This window comes from Asparagus officinalis, chromosome 2, assembly GCF_001876935.1.
Source record: "Asparagus officinalis chromosome 2, Aspof.V1, whole genome shotgun sequence".
Lineage (NCBI taxonomy): Eukaryota > Viridiplantae > Streptophyta > Magnoliopsida > Asparagales > Asparagaceae > Asparagus > Asparagus officinalis.
Window position 1 is genome coordinate 51,313,448 of NC_033795.1, and position 14,779 is coordinate 51,328,226.

The window sequence follows — 14,779 nt, forward strand, 5'->3', positions numbered from 1 at the left end:
CGGGATACAAGTATAAAAAATAATAACGGGATACAATTGGAATAATAAAATGTTGTTAAAGAGATTGAGGGTTAACTTTTGTATTCTTTTTGGGGAATAGTAGTATAGAGTTGGTTGCAAATTTGGAGAGAAATCTCCAAATTTACAGCCTCAATGCCTGATTTTGCAGCTAACTGCAAAATTTGCAGTTCGGTTGGACGTGAGAGCGGCTCCAAAATGAAGATATAGGAACGGTTGGAGCTGCTCTTAGACAGTGTTGGTAACCTACTTATTTTCACTTATAAGTAGGTTTTTACTTAAAAAGTTTCAAAATCATGCTTGGTAAAATTTACTTATCCACTTATTTTTTGGGATTTCTCAACTTATTTTTTGGCACTTATTAATGTTAAAAGACTACTTTGTCCTTTAATAAAATAAATAAAAATAACTAATAAGTGACTCACAAGAAATAAGTATTAGCCAAACATGCTCATAGAATGAGGCCGTAAACTGATGCACATGCACATCAGAGAACGTACCAACCTGTTTCCAACCACCATCAGTATGATGTATGTCTTTAAGAAAACATCTTTACTATAAATAGAATGTACCATGACTAACACCTTCCTCAGTGCCAAAACACACAATATTACCAAACTTCAATAGATTTAATTCAAAATCAAATTGAGGTTGGGTTTTAAAAAAAAGGAGGTTATTTACCATGTTCTTCATAGTGAGGATTCAAATACTCTACTGATCCGTAATTCTGACCCTCTTTAAGAAAGCATCTTTATTACAAATAGAATACCCTGTGTAAAACTCTTCCAGAGTGCCAAAATACACAGACATACCAAAACCAATATAACTGAACAAAGTCCAATGAAATTATTTTCAATACAGTCTCAATGACCCAGAAATCTCTCTGGTAGGTATAAAATTTTAAAAACTACCTACTATCTTCATAAACCTGAGGATTCAAACTTAACCGATGAGCAACTTGTTCTCCTCCAAGAAAGAGTAAGTTGGTACCTCCAGGTTGTACGGTGCTGGACCCTTCCGGATCCTTCCAGAAACATCATAATGCGATCCATGGCACGGGCAGAACCATCCTCCAAAATCTCCGGCATTGGGCAGGGGAATACAACCCAAATGTGTACATACACCAACAACCACAAGCCATTCAGGATTCTTTACGCGAACTGCATCCTCCTGAGGGTCTCTAAGTGATGCAACATCAACACTGTTGGCAAGCTTGATATCATCCTCAGTCCTGCGACGGATGAACACAGGCTTCCCTCGCCACTTGACAGTGACTGTGGAGCCCGGCTCAATGCTGGAGAGGTCGACCTCGAGGGAGGCAAGGGCAAGGACGTCCTTGCTAGCTGACATGCTAAGCACAAGCTTGAGAACGAGGAGGCGTAGGAGGGAGGCGTAGACGAACCTTCCACCAGTGAGTACGAAGTAGGCAAAGGCACGCTTGCTGGGGTCACCAGGAGGGAAGCGTTCGTGGTTGTACTCGTCGTAGACAATTTTGGATGTAGGGTTCTTCACAGCCGCCACAGTTGCTGGGAGGTTGGGTAACCCTAGATCCTGTTGCTGCCTTGGGGCCAGAGAATCAGTAGCAAACCCTACATATGCAAGGGATTATGAAAAAGCTAGTTAGAGGTGCATCAAATCCTTTTTCATCAGGGAATCTGTCTGATTGTTTAACAAGACAGATTATGAAACAGGTATACAACAGTATGCATGGCATACATATAAATAAATGAAATACACTAGTGTGTATATGACTGAACAAGACTGTGTGTGCATATAACTGAACAAGACTATGTAATCACATAGAAGTGCATTAAGGGCAAATATTTCCACACAATTTATGGCTGTGTCCTCTGAATTAAAAGTTTAGGGTCATGTAATATGCCTAAAAGTGATAACCTACAAGTTTCAGGGGGTTACCTCCACAGGCTTAAACAGGGGACATGACTTTCCTTTTTGTGTCATCAAAATAAGAATGATGGTTCAGCCATTCAAGCTTCCCAAGTAATTAACAGCAAAAAAGTGCCCCAATACTTTCAGTTTCCGATTCAATTTTTCGATCGCCCTATACTTTCAATTCTCATATAGCTCCACATTTTCATAAGTATTTTCCAATACTATGTTAAAGAAATTTCCATTGATGTCCAATTGTGGGTACTTTGCTGTAACATTGTGTGTGGAGAAAATATCAAGTAAATCCAATTAACACATAAAATTTAAAACAGTACCAAAAATGTAAATATTATGTAAATCGCAGCATTAACATGTCAGGGACAATAATGTGAGAAGGGTTCAATATCTTAATAGCAATAACAGCACAGAGAAACTTAAAACAGTACCATGAATGTTAAGTATCACATAATACTAACATGTAAAAGCTAGCAATTAGCAATAAGGTAGAGGCACAAAGTAGCATCACAAGATCAATGGGAGCAAGAAATTAACAATAGTCACCCATAATCAATGGCAGAATTGCTAGGAAAAAGTGTATATGTATGGGCATCTAATTCAAGAAGTTGTCCTTTGACAAATACATAACAAGCAAAAAGTTCAGAAAAGGAAGGTTAACATAAAATAAAAATTTGAGGGATAAGTAAATATAGTAAAAATATAGAGCATACACTTATCGGAGGCTCGTGCATGAATTGAAATTCATGAGGGGCTTACCAATTTATGGGTTTTGTTCGAACTAAGGTATGCTTATGTTCACATTGCATAATTCAGAAAAAAATAAAATTCAGATTAGCTGAAGAGTTCTAGGAATTGACAAGCTAGTGTACTGCCACTGCCAGTAGTATCTGTCCATTCTTGTTATCTGATGGCTCACTGGTTCAAATAACATTAGTTGAACAAAGAGAAGTGTTTATACTAGAATGGCTTTTGCCTTTCATCCTTTTCTTCCTCCCTAGCGTGCACTGATGAAAAATGACCATATCGTAGAAGTGTGTGACTTCTTAGAAGGAGGTACCATCAACTACATACTAACCCCATCAGACAAAAACTTGTTGCATGGGCACTTTTATCATGAAGCAGCAAAACACTGACACTGACACCACTTGGACATCCCTACTTTTATTCAGACACGCACTCAATTCTATAATACATGCTTTTATCATGAAGCAGCAAAACAGCCAATTCACATCCACTTTTTTGAACTTGTCGGACAACAGTCGTGTTTGTTTCAGTCCATGCTCTGTTTAGTACTAGATGTTTAAAGGGTTGTTTTCATATCTAGTTCAAAACTAACGGCTACTCCAATTCATAATCCACATAACAAAAAGAAGCATAAATGTTTAGAAATTTTAATTCTAACATGTGAATGAAGAAAATTGTTGGATCTCATGCAAATTATCAATTTCTATGTGTGTCCCATACCCTACATTTTACAAATTTTCCGCACCCGCACCTGTACCGATTTCCAGGAAACATAGTTCAAACGTCTCTGGATGAAAATCAGTAGAGGTTCAGCTAGATTTTTGCTTTTGTGTGGATTTATCATATTTTTGTGACAAGTGAGGTAACTGATTCTTCCTCTCTTACACCTGAGGCAACCCAACCCAATTCAAATATCCCCATGGGTTGGTATGATCGCAGCCAGCAGCATTCATCTCATCAAGAGATCAGGTAGGGCTTGACTAGGATTCCAGTTCTAACAACTAAGCACCAAATCCTATCTAGTTGCAGCTATATCTACAAATACAATATGCTGAAACTAAAAAAATCTACCGGTAAATTGAAAAATCACTTCACCAATCAAGTCAAAATCTAACAGGCCATATGCAGAATATGTGGAACAAAACCAATTTGGCCGCAAGGATCTGTAACAGGAAACAAAAGCATAATTGGTCCTTCATATCTCAAAAGATGTGAAATAAATTTGGATAGCTTATCTAATAAAAGCCAAGCACAGCAGTACTTGACAGGGCCAAACAATATTCCACAGCTACGAAAATTTATAAACTAAAAAAAAAGAAAAGAAATACATAGCAATGTAAAAATAATGCCTTGTAGAATGAAGTTTCAAGCTTTGTCCATGTAATTATCATTTTAATCCGGTTCATTTAAATTCCATGCAACTTTGAATCAATCCCAATCTCCAGACAAAGAGTTTCAAGAAAACACGTCTGGAATAAATCTAACACTAATCAATCGAGGAGAAACCCTAACCTCTTGCGGATCCAATAAGCCCCGCATCAATCAACCTCCTCATGGGAAAATCCACGTCAATCTTCGACTCTTCAGATCGATCGCCATGGATCACCGGATTCTTCGACGCGAAGAACGAGGAAGAGGATGCAGGAGCCGATCTCCATGACGGAGACGAAAGCCTTCTCCCTGCTAATCTCAGCATCCTCTTTGCCTCTGTTTCTTCTTCTTCTTCTTCTTCTTCTTCTTCTTCGAGATTGTTAATGTAGATTCTAGGGTTTCGTCTGGTTCGGATCTCTCGAGAGAGGAGAACGAGGGGGGAGGAGGGGGAGGTAAACACGGAAGAAAATGGAGAACGAAGGGGGAAAAAATAGTGGCTCAAATTTTGCACACACGCGTGGATTGGGTGTTCGCCTTTAAATTTAGGGAGTTCAGGGCCCAAGCCCAAGATCCTTGTATAGCGATGGGATGAAATATTTAAGCGCTTGAAAATTCAAAAGTGTGACCGATAAAAATACTTTAAAATGATCCGATAATTTGGATACTGTAGTTTTTTTTTTAAATACAAAATAATGTACACGAAATAAAAAAATTTAGTATGCAACAATTATTTTACTAAATAAGCTATCAATAAATAGCAACAATAAGTAATATATGAGTTATCATCTTATTTTAAAAAAATATATATCAAAAAGACTAATGAAATCGGCTGTGATTAGAAAAATAGCCCTCACAAATAGCTTTCCTTTTGATAGCTCATTTAGTAACACCTAGAGGTGAGCATTGGTCGGTTCGGTTTGGTTTTTACTAAAATTTGAACAACCAAACCGAACCGCCTACGATTCAAAACCGAACTGAACCGTTACAAGTCGGTTTGGTTCGGTTTGTTCGGTTCTAACTTCATCAGATCCCGATACTTGGTGATGGAATATTAGTAGGTATGTAAGCTTGGCAGTTAATTATTTCAATATGATAAGGAGTGATACCTAGCCAATAAGATAGATGTCGGAAGGAATATTTTAACACCACGACATAAATATTTGCATAAAAAGTTACAAATTTATCTCCCCCCTACCCCGCAATACCAACCATCATTGTTAGACACAAAGTCCATATATTCCTACCTCATGTACAAAATAAAAATCAAACTTCTGTTCATCATGACAGAGCTCAACCACAATCCGGTCATTATTATATATATGCTTACAGCAAAAGTGCGGATAAAGAGATCGTAAATCCTAATAACCCACAAGTTCCTCCTCCTCCGCTCAAACTAAATAAAAAGATCAACAAAACCCTAAATGCTTACATCTTAGAGCATCCCGAGTTTCAAAATTCATTAAAAAAAATAGAAAAAATCTAGCCTGGAGAGAGAGCTAACCCGTCTCCTGCCACCGGCGAAGAGACAGGAATGGCGCGCCCGAGCTGCTCCTGTAGGTGGGCTGATACAATTGGTGGTGGAACTTCAAAAAGTGAAATCTGGCTTGCTACTCACTCCTTAAGTGTTGCTAGTCTCTGCTTCTGTAATCGATGTTACCAAGTCGATCAGATACTATGGAGCCTGTTGCGGCTCGGACTCTACTTGCCCAGCTCTCCGGGTATTGATAATCATATTTTTATTACAATTTTATACCCTCATTATCTATTTTATATCAATAAATATACCACTAATAATTGTTTTTATCTTTTAATTGCAGATTAATAAAGAATAAATCTCAACTTCCCATCTCTCAACAAAAACCCATGGATTAAATGAAGAAATGATTCAAGAAGCCTAAGTGCAATTTTTGACTTTTTGAAGGCCCAAAGCAAAAAGATTACACCAAGGGAATTGTGGAACTGCTGCAGTTTTGAATTTCACAAGGACTCAAATGCAAATGGGCCGGACTTGATTTGAAAAAAAATCATTGTATGCATGGACAGACTGGCTCATGACCGGACTTGATTGGCTGGAGATATGGATTTGAAGAAAAATCATTTTATGTTTTGGATTTTAACACAAGTGGTCTTATTTCTTTGCTGCATGTGACCTGGGCCAACTTTACTACCGAAAATCAAATGAAGATGTCATTGGGCCGGACTTGATAGATGCTGGAGAGGAGTTGAAAATCATATGAATTGGACTTGGACCAAAGTTGATGGCTGCAAAGAATGTATTGAAAACCCAAAGCCCATCAAACAATTTACTATCCATGACCGTTGCTGCAGAATTGGATTTTGAAAATCAACTAAATCATATGGGCTTCCTATATTTGGGCTAGAGAAGAACAAAAAGCAAATTCAAAGGTAGAGATTGTTTCTTGGGACTCAAGACAAATCCAATGGCTCATATTCATTGAAGATTACTATAAATAGGGGTAGAGAGTGAGGGGTTAGAGGTGTGAAAATTTTTGTAACTCCTTTTGGAGAGGAGGGCTACTCTTAATTGAGAAGGCCTTCCAAAAATTGTAACTTTAGTTGCAATTAATAAAAATAATTTTTTCCTCTTTAAATTTGTTCTTTCTCCTCTTGTTGAATGATGAGGATGGAGATGAAGAGCAATTTGAAGGTTTGCATTTCTTTTCTCTTTTATTTCTTTTTAGTAATTTCTTTATTATTGCTTATTAGTTAGATTTAAATTCATGCTTGTAGTATAGATTTACTTTCTTGTCTTTTTTATTTTCTTTTTGCACTTTAATTTGTAGAGTAGATTTATTTTTCTTGCATTTAATTTCTGCAATTTATTTTGTAGTTTAGATTTTTATTTTCTTTGTAATTAGATTTATTTCTTGTTCATAGTTTAGATTTTTCTTTTCTTTTTAATTTTGTAATTAGTCTTCTTTTTCTTGTTTTTATTTCTTAAGATGTGAATTTAATTCTTGTAGGAATCTTAGAATTGTATGAAACTAGTCTAATTTCTTTTATATTGTATGAATTATTCTCTTGTACTTAAAATGTTCATGTTAGGATAATCAACTAGAGAACTAATCGGTAGAAGAAGAATTTGATAATCTATGCTTATCTTAAATGGTTTGATAGGTTATGCTTATGAATTCTAGGATTATTATCATGTTGTTGTTCTTATCATGAATAGTAATTTTAACTTAGATGATAATTTGATAGGTTACACTTTCCTTAAATGGTTTGATAATCTATGCTTAATAAATCTAAGTTGAAATATGATAAAAAGAGAATAGTTTATATTTTGTAATTGAAATTGGTTAGTGGATTATATTCTAGATTTCTTACCTCTTTTGAATCCTTCATCTTAGGACTTTAAAAAAAAGAGATTTTATTTTTTGTTGACCATAATAAAATTCATCCTCCACTTTGACATTTACTAACAAGATAATAAATTCAAACAAATTCCCCCCTTCTCATTTGTTTGATTGTTAACCCCTTCTCATTTGTTTGATTGTTAACCCTAATTAAAAAAAAGATTTTTCTTTTCCATCCTTTTTAGTTGCTTTTAATTCATAGGGTTGCATTTCATATAGTGTAGGAATTCACCAAGTGATTTGAGCATCTTGATTTGACACACACTTAAAAATATTTTTAAGGGCAAAACCCCATAATCAAGATAAGGTGAGGGATTTCATCACCCTTTCCTTAGCCCAAAAATCACTAATTCCTCACTACACTGCCCAAGCCTAATAAAACTCATTAGACGTTGGCCCCTAAGGATTCGAGCTCAATAAGGAACAAGAAATCCTTAAGTGAACGGTTTAAGTTTTCTCAGAATAGTTGGTGTCCTAAGGCAAGGTTTAGGGGTTGCGTAAAGCGCTCCGCAAGGAAAGAGGTACTTAATTGATCTTTGATCACCCTCTAGTACTATCCTTACCTGGCTAACTACCTGGGTAAAACTTTGATCTTTTCACTGTAGGAGTTTTTGGTTAGGAGCTGGTCTAGTGAATTAGGCTAAACCCTAGAATTAGAGTGATTGAAAAGTGATTGCTTTGATTTGTTTTAGTTAGGATTTTTCTTTTTCTTTTTCTTCTCAAAAAAAAACTAATTTTTTTTTCTTAAAATAAAAAATAAAAATAAAAAGAAATATTTTGGTGTATGCAAACTTGGATTAGAGATAATACACGTCGATTAATTCGTTTTGAACCAATCATAGAAATGGAGCATCCTAATCCACCCGTTCTTCATGATATGTGCTATCCTATTAGGAATTCAATCCCCTCGTGCATTAGGCTCCCCGAAACAAATGGAATAAATTTTGAGCTTAGACCGCAATACATAAACATGCTTCCCAAATTCCTTGGTAATGAAACAGAAGACGCATATATTTTTATTTCGGAATTTGAGGAAGTGTGTATTATGATTAAAATGAGAGAATTAAATGAAGATGCGGTTAAGCTTAGATTTATTCCATTTGCTCTTAAGGATAAAGCTAAAAAATGGCTGTACAGCTTACCAACAAATTCCATCTCAACTTGGGATGAATTTATTACCGTTTTTCTTAAGAAATTTTTTCCTATTCATAAAACGGTAAAGCTTAGGAACAGCATTCAAAACTTTAAAATTATCCCGGGAGAACCTTTTTGGAAGTATTTTGACCGATTTAAAGATCTTCTCATCCAATGTCCTCATCACGGTTTAGAGAAATGGCGATTGTGCCAAATAATTTATGAGGGATTAGATTATTCTGCAAAAACTTCTTTAGAATCAATGTGCCACGGGGATTTTATGAGGAAAAATGCTGATGAAGCTTGGGAGTTTTTGGAGAGTCTTTCTGAAAAAACAATGCAATGGGAACAGTGCGATGATAGGGTTTCATCAGTTAGTCAAACATTGCTTCTGAAGCGAAGATGGCGACAATTCTGCGGAGGTTAGAAGCCTTAGAAATTAAGGAACGAGCTCCAGCTCAACTCAATCATGTTTCTTTCCCAGGATGTCATAATTGTCAGTCTCCTACCCACGTTTCAGAGGAATGCCCTCTCTTAGGAAACAATCATTCATTAGAACAGATGAACGCTGCATTCCAGCACCCTAGAAATGATCCATTTTCTCCAACCTACAATCCAGGTTGGAGAAATCATCCCAACTTTGCATGGAATCTAGGAAATTCTCCCGGAACTCAAAATTTCACTCCCGCTTCGACCCAACATTTTCCTAGGGGAAACACAGTTCCATTCAATTCTCATTCACAATTTCAACAACCCAATCTGCCGTATCAAAATCAGTCTCCTCTTCATCAAGCTGTAATTCAGACTCCTCACAATCCAGATCAGGATAAACGTCTCAATGTCTTGGAAAGGGGTTTAGAAACCATAATTAAGGCCTCTACTCAAACCACGAATATGTTGACTCAAACATCTAGCACGTTGAATTCCTTCATGCAATCAACCGGACAAATGCTCAACTCCAACACTCAAGCTATAGCTAGATTAGAATCCCAACTTGGTCAACTAGCTAGTGCCGTGAGTGAAAGAGAGAAAGGAAAATTTCCGAGTCAACCCGTGGTCAACCCTAATAACACAGGATGCAGTTCATCCTATGAAGCTCAAGTGAATGCAATCCATTCACTTCGGTCAGGTAGACAGGTCGATAATCAAGTGAGAACTCCGCCAAGTCAAACTCTTGATCCTGTACAAATTCCTTCTCCTTCTCCTTCTGATGAATCTATTCAACAATCACTCCCCTCAGATGACCAAGAACCTGAACCCGAACCTGAGCCTGCTTTTGATAGATTTAGACCGGTTGCTCCCTTTCCAGATAGACTCAGGTCTAGGAAACACTCTCCTCAGGAGGAGAAAATCCTAGAGACATTCAAGCAGGTTAAGGTCAACATTCCTCTCTTAGATGTAATTGAACAAATTCCATCTTATGCTAAATTTTTAAAAGAATTGTGCACTAAGAAGAGGCGAATAAATGTTCCAAAGAAAGTCTTTTTAGCCGCCAATATCAGTGAAATGTTATCAAATCCCATACCTTTGAAACGTAAAGATCCAGGTTCCCCCATCATTTCATGTATCATTGGTAATACTCACATTGATAAGGCGCTTTTAGACTTAGGGGCCAGTGTCAATTTGCTTCCATATTCAGTCTATCAGCAATTGGGTCTAGGTGTACTGAACCCAACCAAATGCACCTTACAGTTGGCTGATAGATCTGTCAAGGTCCCTATGGGTGAGTTAGAGGATGTTCTGATTAAGGTTGGAGATTTTATTTTTCCAGTAGATTTTGTAGTCTTGGAAACACAGCCTGTTTCCAATCCCAAAGGACAGACACCTGTCATCTTAGGACGACCGTTCTTAGCCACTTCTAATGCTCTCATCAACTGTAGAACTGGTCAAATGAAGCTGTCCTTTGGGAATTTGATTGCTGATCTCAACATTTTTAATCCAGGGGACCAACCAAATAATCAGCCTCTAGAAATAAACTACATTCAGGAAAGATCAGAAGAAGAAGAAGAAGAAGAGTGTGATTTAAGTTTTGAGGAAATTTTTGATAAAGAGTTAGAATTTTTAGAAGAAGCAGATCAGGTCCTTGAGAATAATAAAACTGTGTTACACATGTGCTGCTTTGAATTAAATTTTGAAGAACTCTTTCTTGATGAACTTAGATTCTTGGAGAAAAATCAACAACTAACTTTTCAGAACTTCACAGAAGATTTGGTTGATAGAAAACAAAACTTCACAGTACAAGAGTCTAAGTTTATTAAGAAATATAAAATGTATGACACCAATAATACCTACCTTACTTTGTTGCAAGAATTATTGAACACCCCGAAATGCTTAAAAATTCACATTATTGATTATATCATTCTGAATTTGTTTAAAATCCGGGGAAGAATTTTTAACAGTAAGGTAGGATTCAATGTAGAACAGGAACTCTTCATGTTGAATATTTTATTCTACATTGATTATTTTGTTTACTTCAGAATAATAAAAAGAATTTATTCTTCTCTCATTTAAGAGTTTCTTGTTCAGTTGTTGAAAAAAAAAGAAAAAAGAAAAAAAAGAAAAAGAAAAAAAAGAGAAAAAAAGAGAAAAAAAGAAAAAAAAGAGAAAAAAAAGAATAAAATTTTGATTTCATCCTCCTCAGGCCAAAAGTAATTGCAGATTTTTATCAGCCGACCAAATATAAGTGCTTCACTTCTTATCTGCTTTACTTTATGCATCATAGAGTTTGCATTGAGGACAATGCAAAATTTAGGTGTGGGGTGGGAATTAGTTATTTTTTCTCTTTATTTTACATTTTTAGTTACATTTTTGTTTTTTCCCCTTTTTCTTAAAAAAAAATTTTAAAAATATTGTCACTTGCCAAATCGATAGAGTTATGTAATAATTAATTTATTTGATAAATTTGAAATTTTCTAATCCCTAGTTGGTTATTTACTTAAGTTCATCTTTTATGATAACTCTAAATAAATTTCTTAAGAAATGATTTTCAAAGTAGTATACTTTACTTAAGCCTTAACTTGGACTTTTATTTAAAATAATGAAATTTTTGCATGCTTAACTTAGAGTTAAAAATATTTTTTTCAAAGTGTCTTGATTTACATATTTTCCAAATATATATACATATACAAAAAAAAATTGCAAAAGAAGAGTGCGAAAAATGGGCACCAAAAGAAAAGAAAAAAAAACTCTTGAATTCAAGATGATTCTATCATATAAAGCCTAAGCTGACCGAGTAATTAAGACCAAGGAGTATTTCCATACTTAATGACCTAAGCCCATTTGGGTTGGGATCCATTGGCCCAAAACTCGTTAAATGGTCACTTAGAAAGCCCGTTAAAATAGAAAAAAAATCACCAAGGAAGAAAGAGTTAAAAAAACAAAAAAAAACTAATAAATGTTTTATAGTTGTATATATGGTCTTAAAAAATATTTTAAATCAAGCAACTTAAAAAAATTATTTAAAACAAAGAGTTAGCATGTTCTTTTCAAAACTTTTAAATTAAATTTCTAAGTTTGGCTTGGTTTCGTATTGCTACAATGAGAAGATTTTCTTGAAAATATACCTTAGAGTTATATATAAAAATGTTTTCTTGAGTGATAACTGGCTCCAATTAGATTATCTAAAAGTTATCAAGTGAATTTAGTTATTTACTGACTTCTTTAATTTGGCAAGTTGACCGAATTTTGTGGGTATATTCACTGCAAACCCTCACGAGACTACAACTCGTCCACTAGGGTAACCTAGGGGTTTAAAGGCTTGTTGAATAATTTTTTCACCACTTTAAAATTTTCTCTTCTTCTCTTTGTTGGATGATGAAGATGAAGATGAAGATGGAGAATTATTTGAAGGTTTGTGATAATCACATTTTTATTATAATTTTATATCCTCATTATCTATTTTATATGAATAAATATACCACTAATAATTGTTTTTATCTTTTAATTGCAGATTAATAAAGAATAAATCTCAACTTCCCATCTCTCAACAAAAACCCATGGATTAAATGAAGAAATGATTCAAGAAACCTAAGTGCAATTTTTGACTTTTTGAAGGCCCAAAGCAAAAAGATTACACCAAGGGAATTGTGGAACTGCTGCAGTTTTGAATTTCACAAGGACTCAAATGCAAATGGGTCGGACTTGATTTGAAAAAAATCATTGTATGCATGGACAGACTGGCTCATGACCAGACTTGATTGGCTGGAGATATGGATTTGAAGAAAAATCATTTTATGTTTTGGATTTTAACACAAGTGGTCTTATTTCTTTGCTGCATGTGACCTGGGCCAGCTTTACTACCGAAAATCAAATGAAGATGTCATTGGGCCGGACTTGATAGATGCTGGAAAGTTTGATCCAATGGCTCTTATTCACTGATGTTTACTATAAATAGGGGTAGAGAGTGAGGGGTTAGAGGTGTGAAAATTTTTGTAACTCCTTTTGGAGAGGAGGGCTACTCTTAATTGAGAAGGCCTTCCAAAATTGTAACTTTTTGTTGCAATTAATAATAATAATTTTTTCACCACTTTAAATTTTTCTCTTCTTCTCTTTGTTGGATGATGAAGATGAAGATGAAGATGGAGAATTATTGAAGGATTGCATTTCTTTTCTTTTCCTCTTTTATTGCTTATTAGTTTAGATTTATTTCTATACTTGTAGTTAGATTTTATTTTCTTGTTAAATAGCCAAGAGGCTAGAACCCTCTTGCCTTAGATTTATTTTATGCTTATAGAGTAGATTTATTTTCTTGCATTTAATTCTTGCAATTTTATTTTGTAGTTTAGATTTTGTAATTTATTTTGGTAGTTAGATTTTAATTTCTTGCACTATTCACCTTGAGGCTAGAACCCTCTTGGGTTTAGTTTTTATTTTTGTTTATTTTTATTTTGTTTGATTCGCCTTTAGGCTAGAACCCTCTAGGGAATCACCATTTTCTAAGAAGTGGGTTCAATTTTAGATTACCCATATCTAGAATTGAATTCACCATCTTTAATTTCTTGCATTTTCTTTTATTCTTGAATTTTATTTTCTTTATTCTTGATTTTTATTTTCTTTTTCCTTCTCACCTTATTGATCATACTCATTTTTTTTCAAATCCACTCTCACTTACACTTTGCATCTATTTACACACCATTTTCACTCTCTCAATCTCTTCACAATCACATTCATTTATCACTCCTATTTGTCACGCACACGAAATAAGAACCAAATTCATATTTTCTCCTACAAAACACCTTCCTCGTGGGATCGATATCTTAAATACTATAACTTGACACGGTTGTGCACTTGCAATATTTTTGGTACATATTTATGCCGCATCAGGTATAAACTTTACCTCAACCATGTCCTCGTTCCAATGTTTATAATACTAATAGGAGAGCTTATTTGACATAGTAAGTGAGATCCCAATCATAAATAATATAACATATACAAATAGAAAAAAATCGTATCACTTATCACTCATGCAATTACTTTTCAATCAAAGTAAGGTAGTTGTCACAAAAAAAATTATAAAATTTTGAATATACGTATATAATGTCCTCACTCATTATAAGAATTCCTAGCGGACTCTATGCATGATTCCTAGGAAACTCTATCCTAGCTCCACGACTCGACACAGTAATGATCCTAGGATGCTGGAACTAGAGCTCTGATACCAACTATGACGCCCCTGGGTTCACACAAGGATGCAGTCCAAGGTGAAACCAGAGATGTCAAACCTTTCATACACTCACACTGTGCATAAACACATTTTACCAATCACAGTAATATCCTCTAGTGGAACCAAATAGAAGTACAAGTACAAAACAGGTAAAATAAAGGGAATAAATATTATAGACATGATATAGAAGAGATATCTCATAAATAAAAAAGAATCATGTCTCAACTATAATAGATCTAATATATGAATAATAAAAATGTCTCAACATGAATCAACTAAAAATTATACTAAGGCACATTGTCTTTACAATATGAAAATGAAACTCTAATGTCTGGATAAAACTCAAAACTACAGTGGAGTCTCTATAAGTAATGAAACTCTAATGTCTGGATAAAACTCAAAACTACAGTGGAGTCTCTATAAGTAAAAATACGCGACGGCGACTATGCCAGAACTCCGTCACCTTATGGCTCTCCGAAACTTCGAACTACCTAAAAAGTAATTTAAAAAAAAAGAATAACAACAAGAGCGTCAGAGCGCTACAGTAAGATTACCTCCATCCTCC

At 34.9% G+C, this 14,779-nt stretch overlaps 1 protein-coding gene across 1 annotated transcript; it reads right to left on the reverse strand.

The window, feature by feature from the left end:
• On the reverse strand, window positions 734-4,555 carry LOC109831488 (cytochrome b-c1 complex subunit Rieske-4, mitochondrial-like). Its single transcript, XM_020398823.1, has 2 exons — window positions 4,183-4,555; window positions 734-1,607 (listed from the first exon to the last, which is right to left on the reverse strand). Exons 1-2 carry the CDS (start codon window positions 4,364-4,366, stop codon window positions 961-963), a joined length of 831 nt encoding a protein of 276 aa, XP_020254412.1. The 5' UTR covers window positions 4,367-4,555; the 3' UTR covers window positions 734-960.

Excerpts from the sequence above, each read along its gene's own strand:
- LOC109831488 (XM_020398823.1), bottom strand. The coding sequence starts at position 4,366 with ATGCTGAGATTAGCAGGGAGAAGGCTTTCGTCTCCGTCATGGAGATCG. Across the intron at positions 1,608-4,182 it reads GCTTATTGGATCCGCAAGAG|GGTTTGCTACTGATTCTCTG; the intron begins GTTAGGGTTTCT and ends TTGCATATGTAG.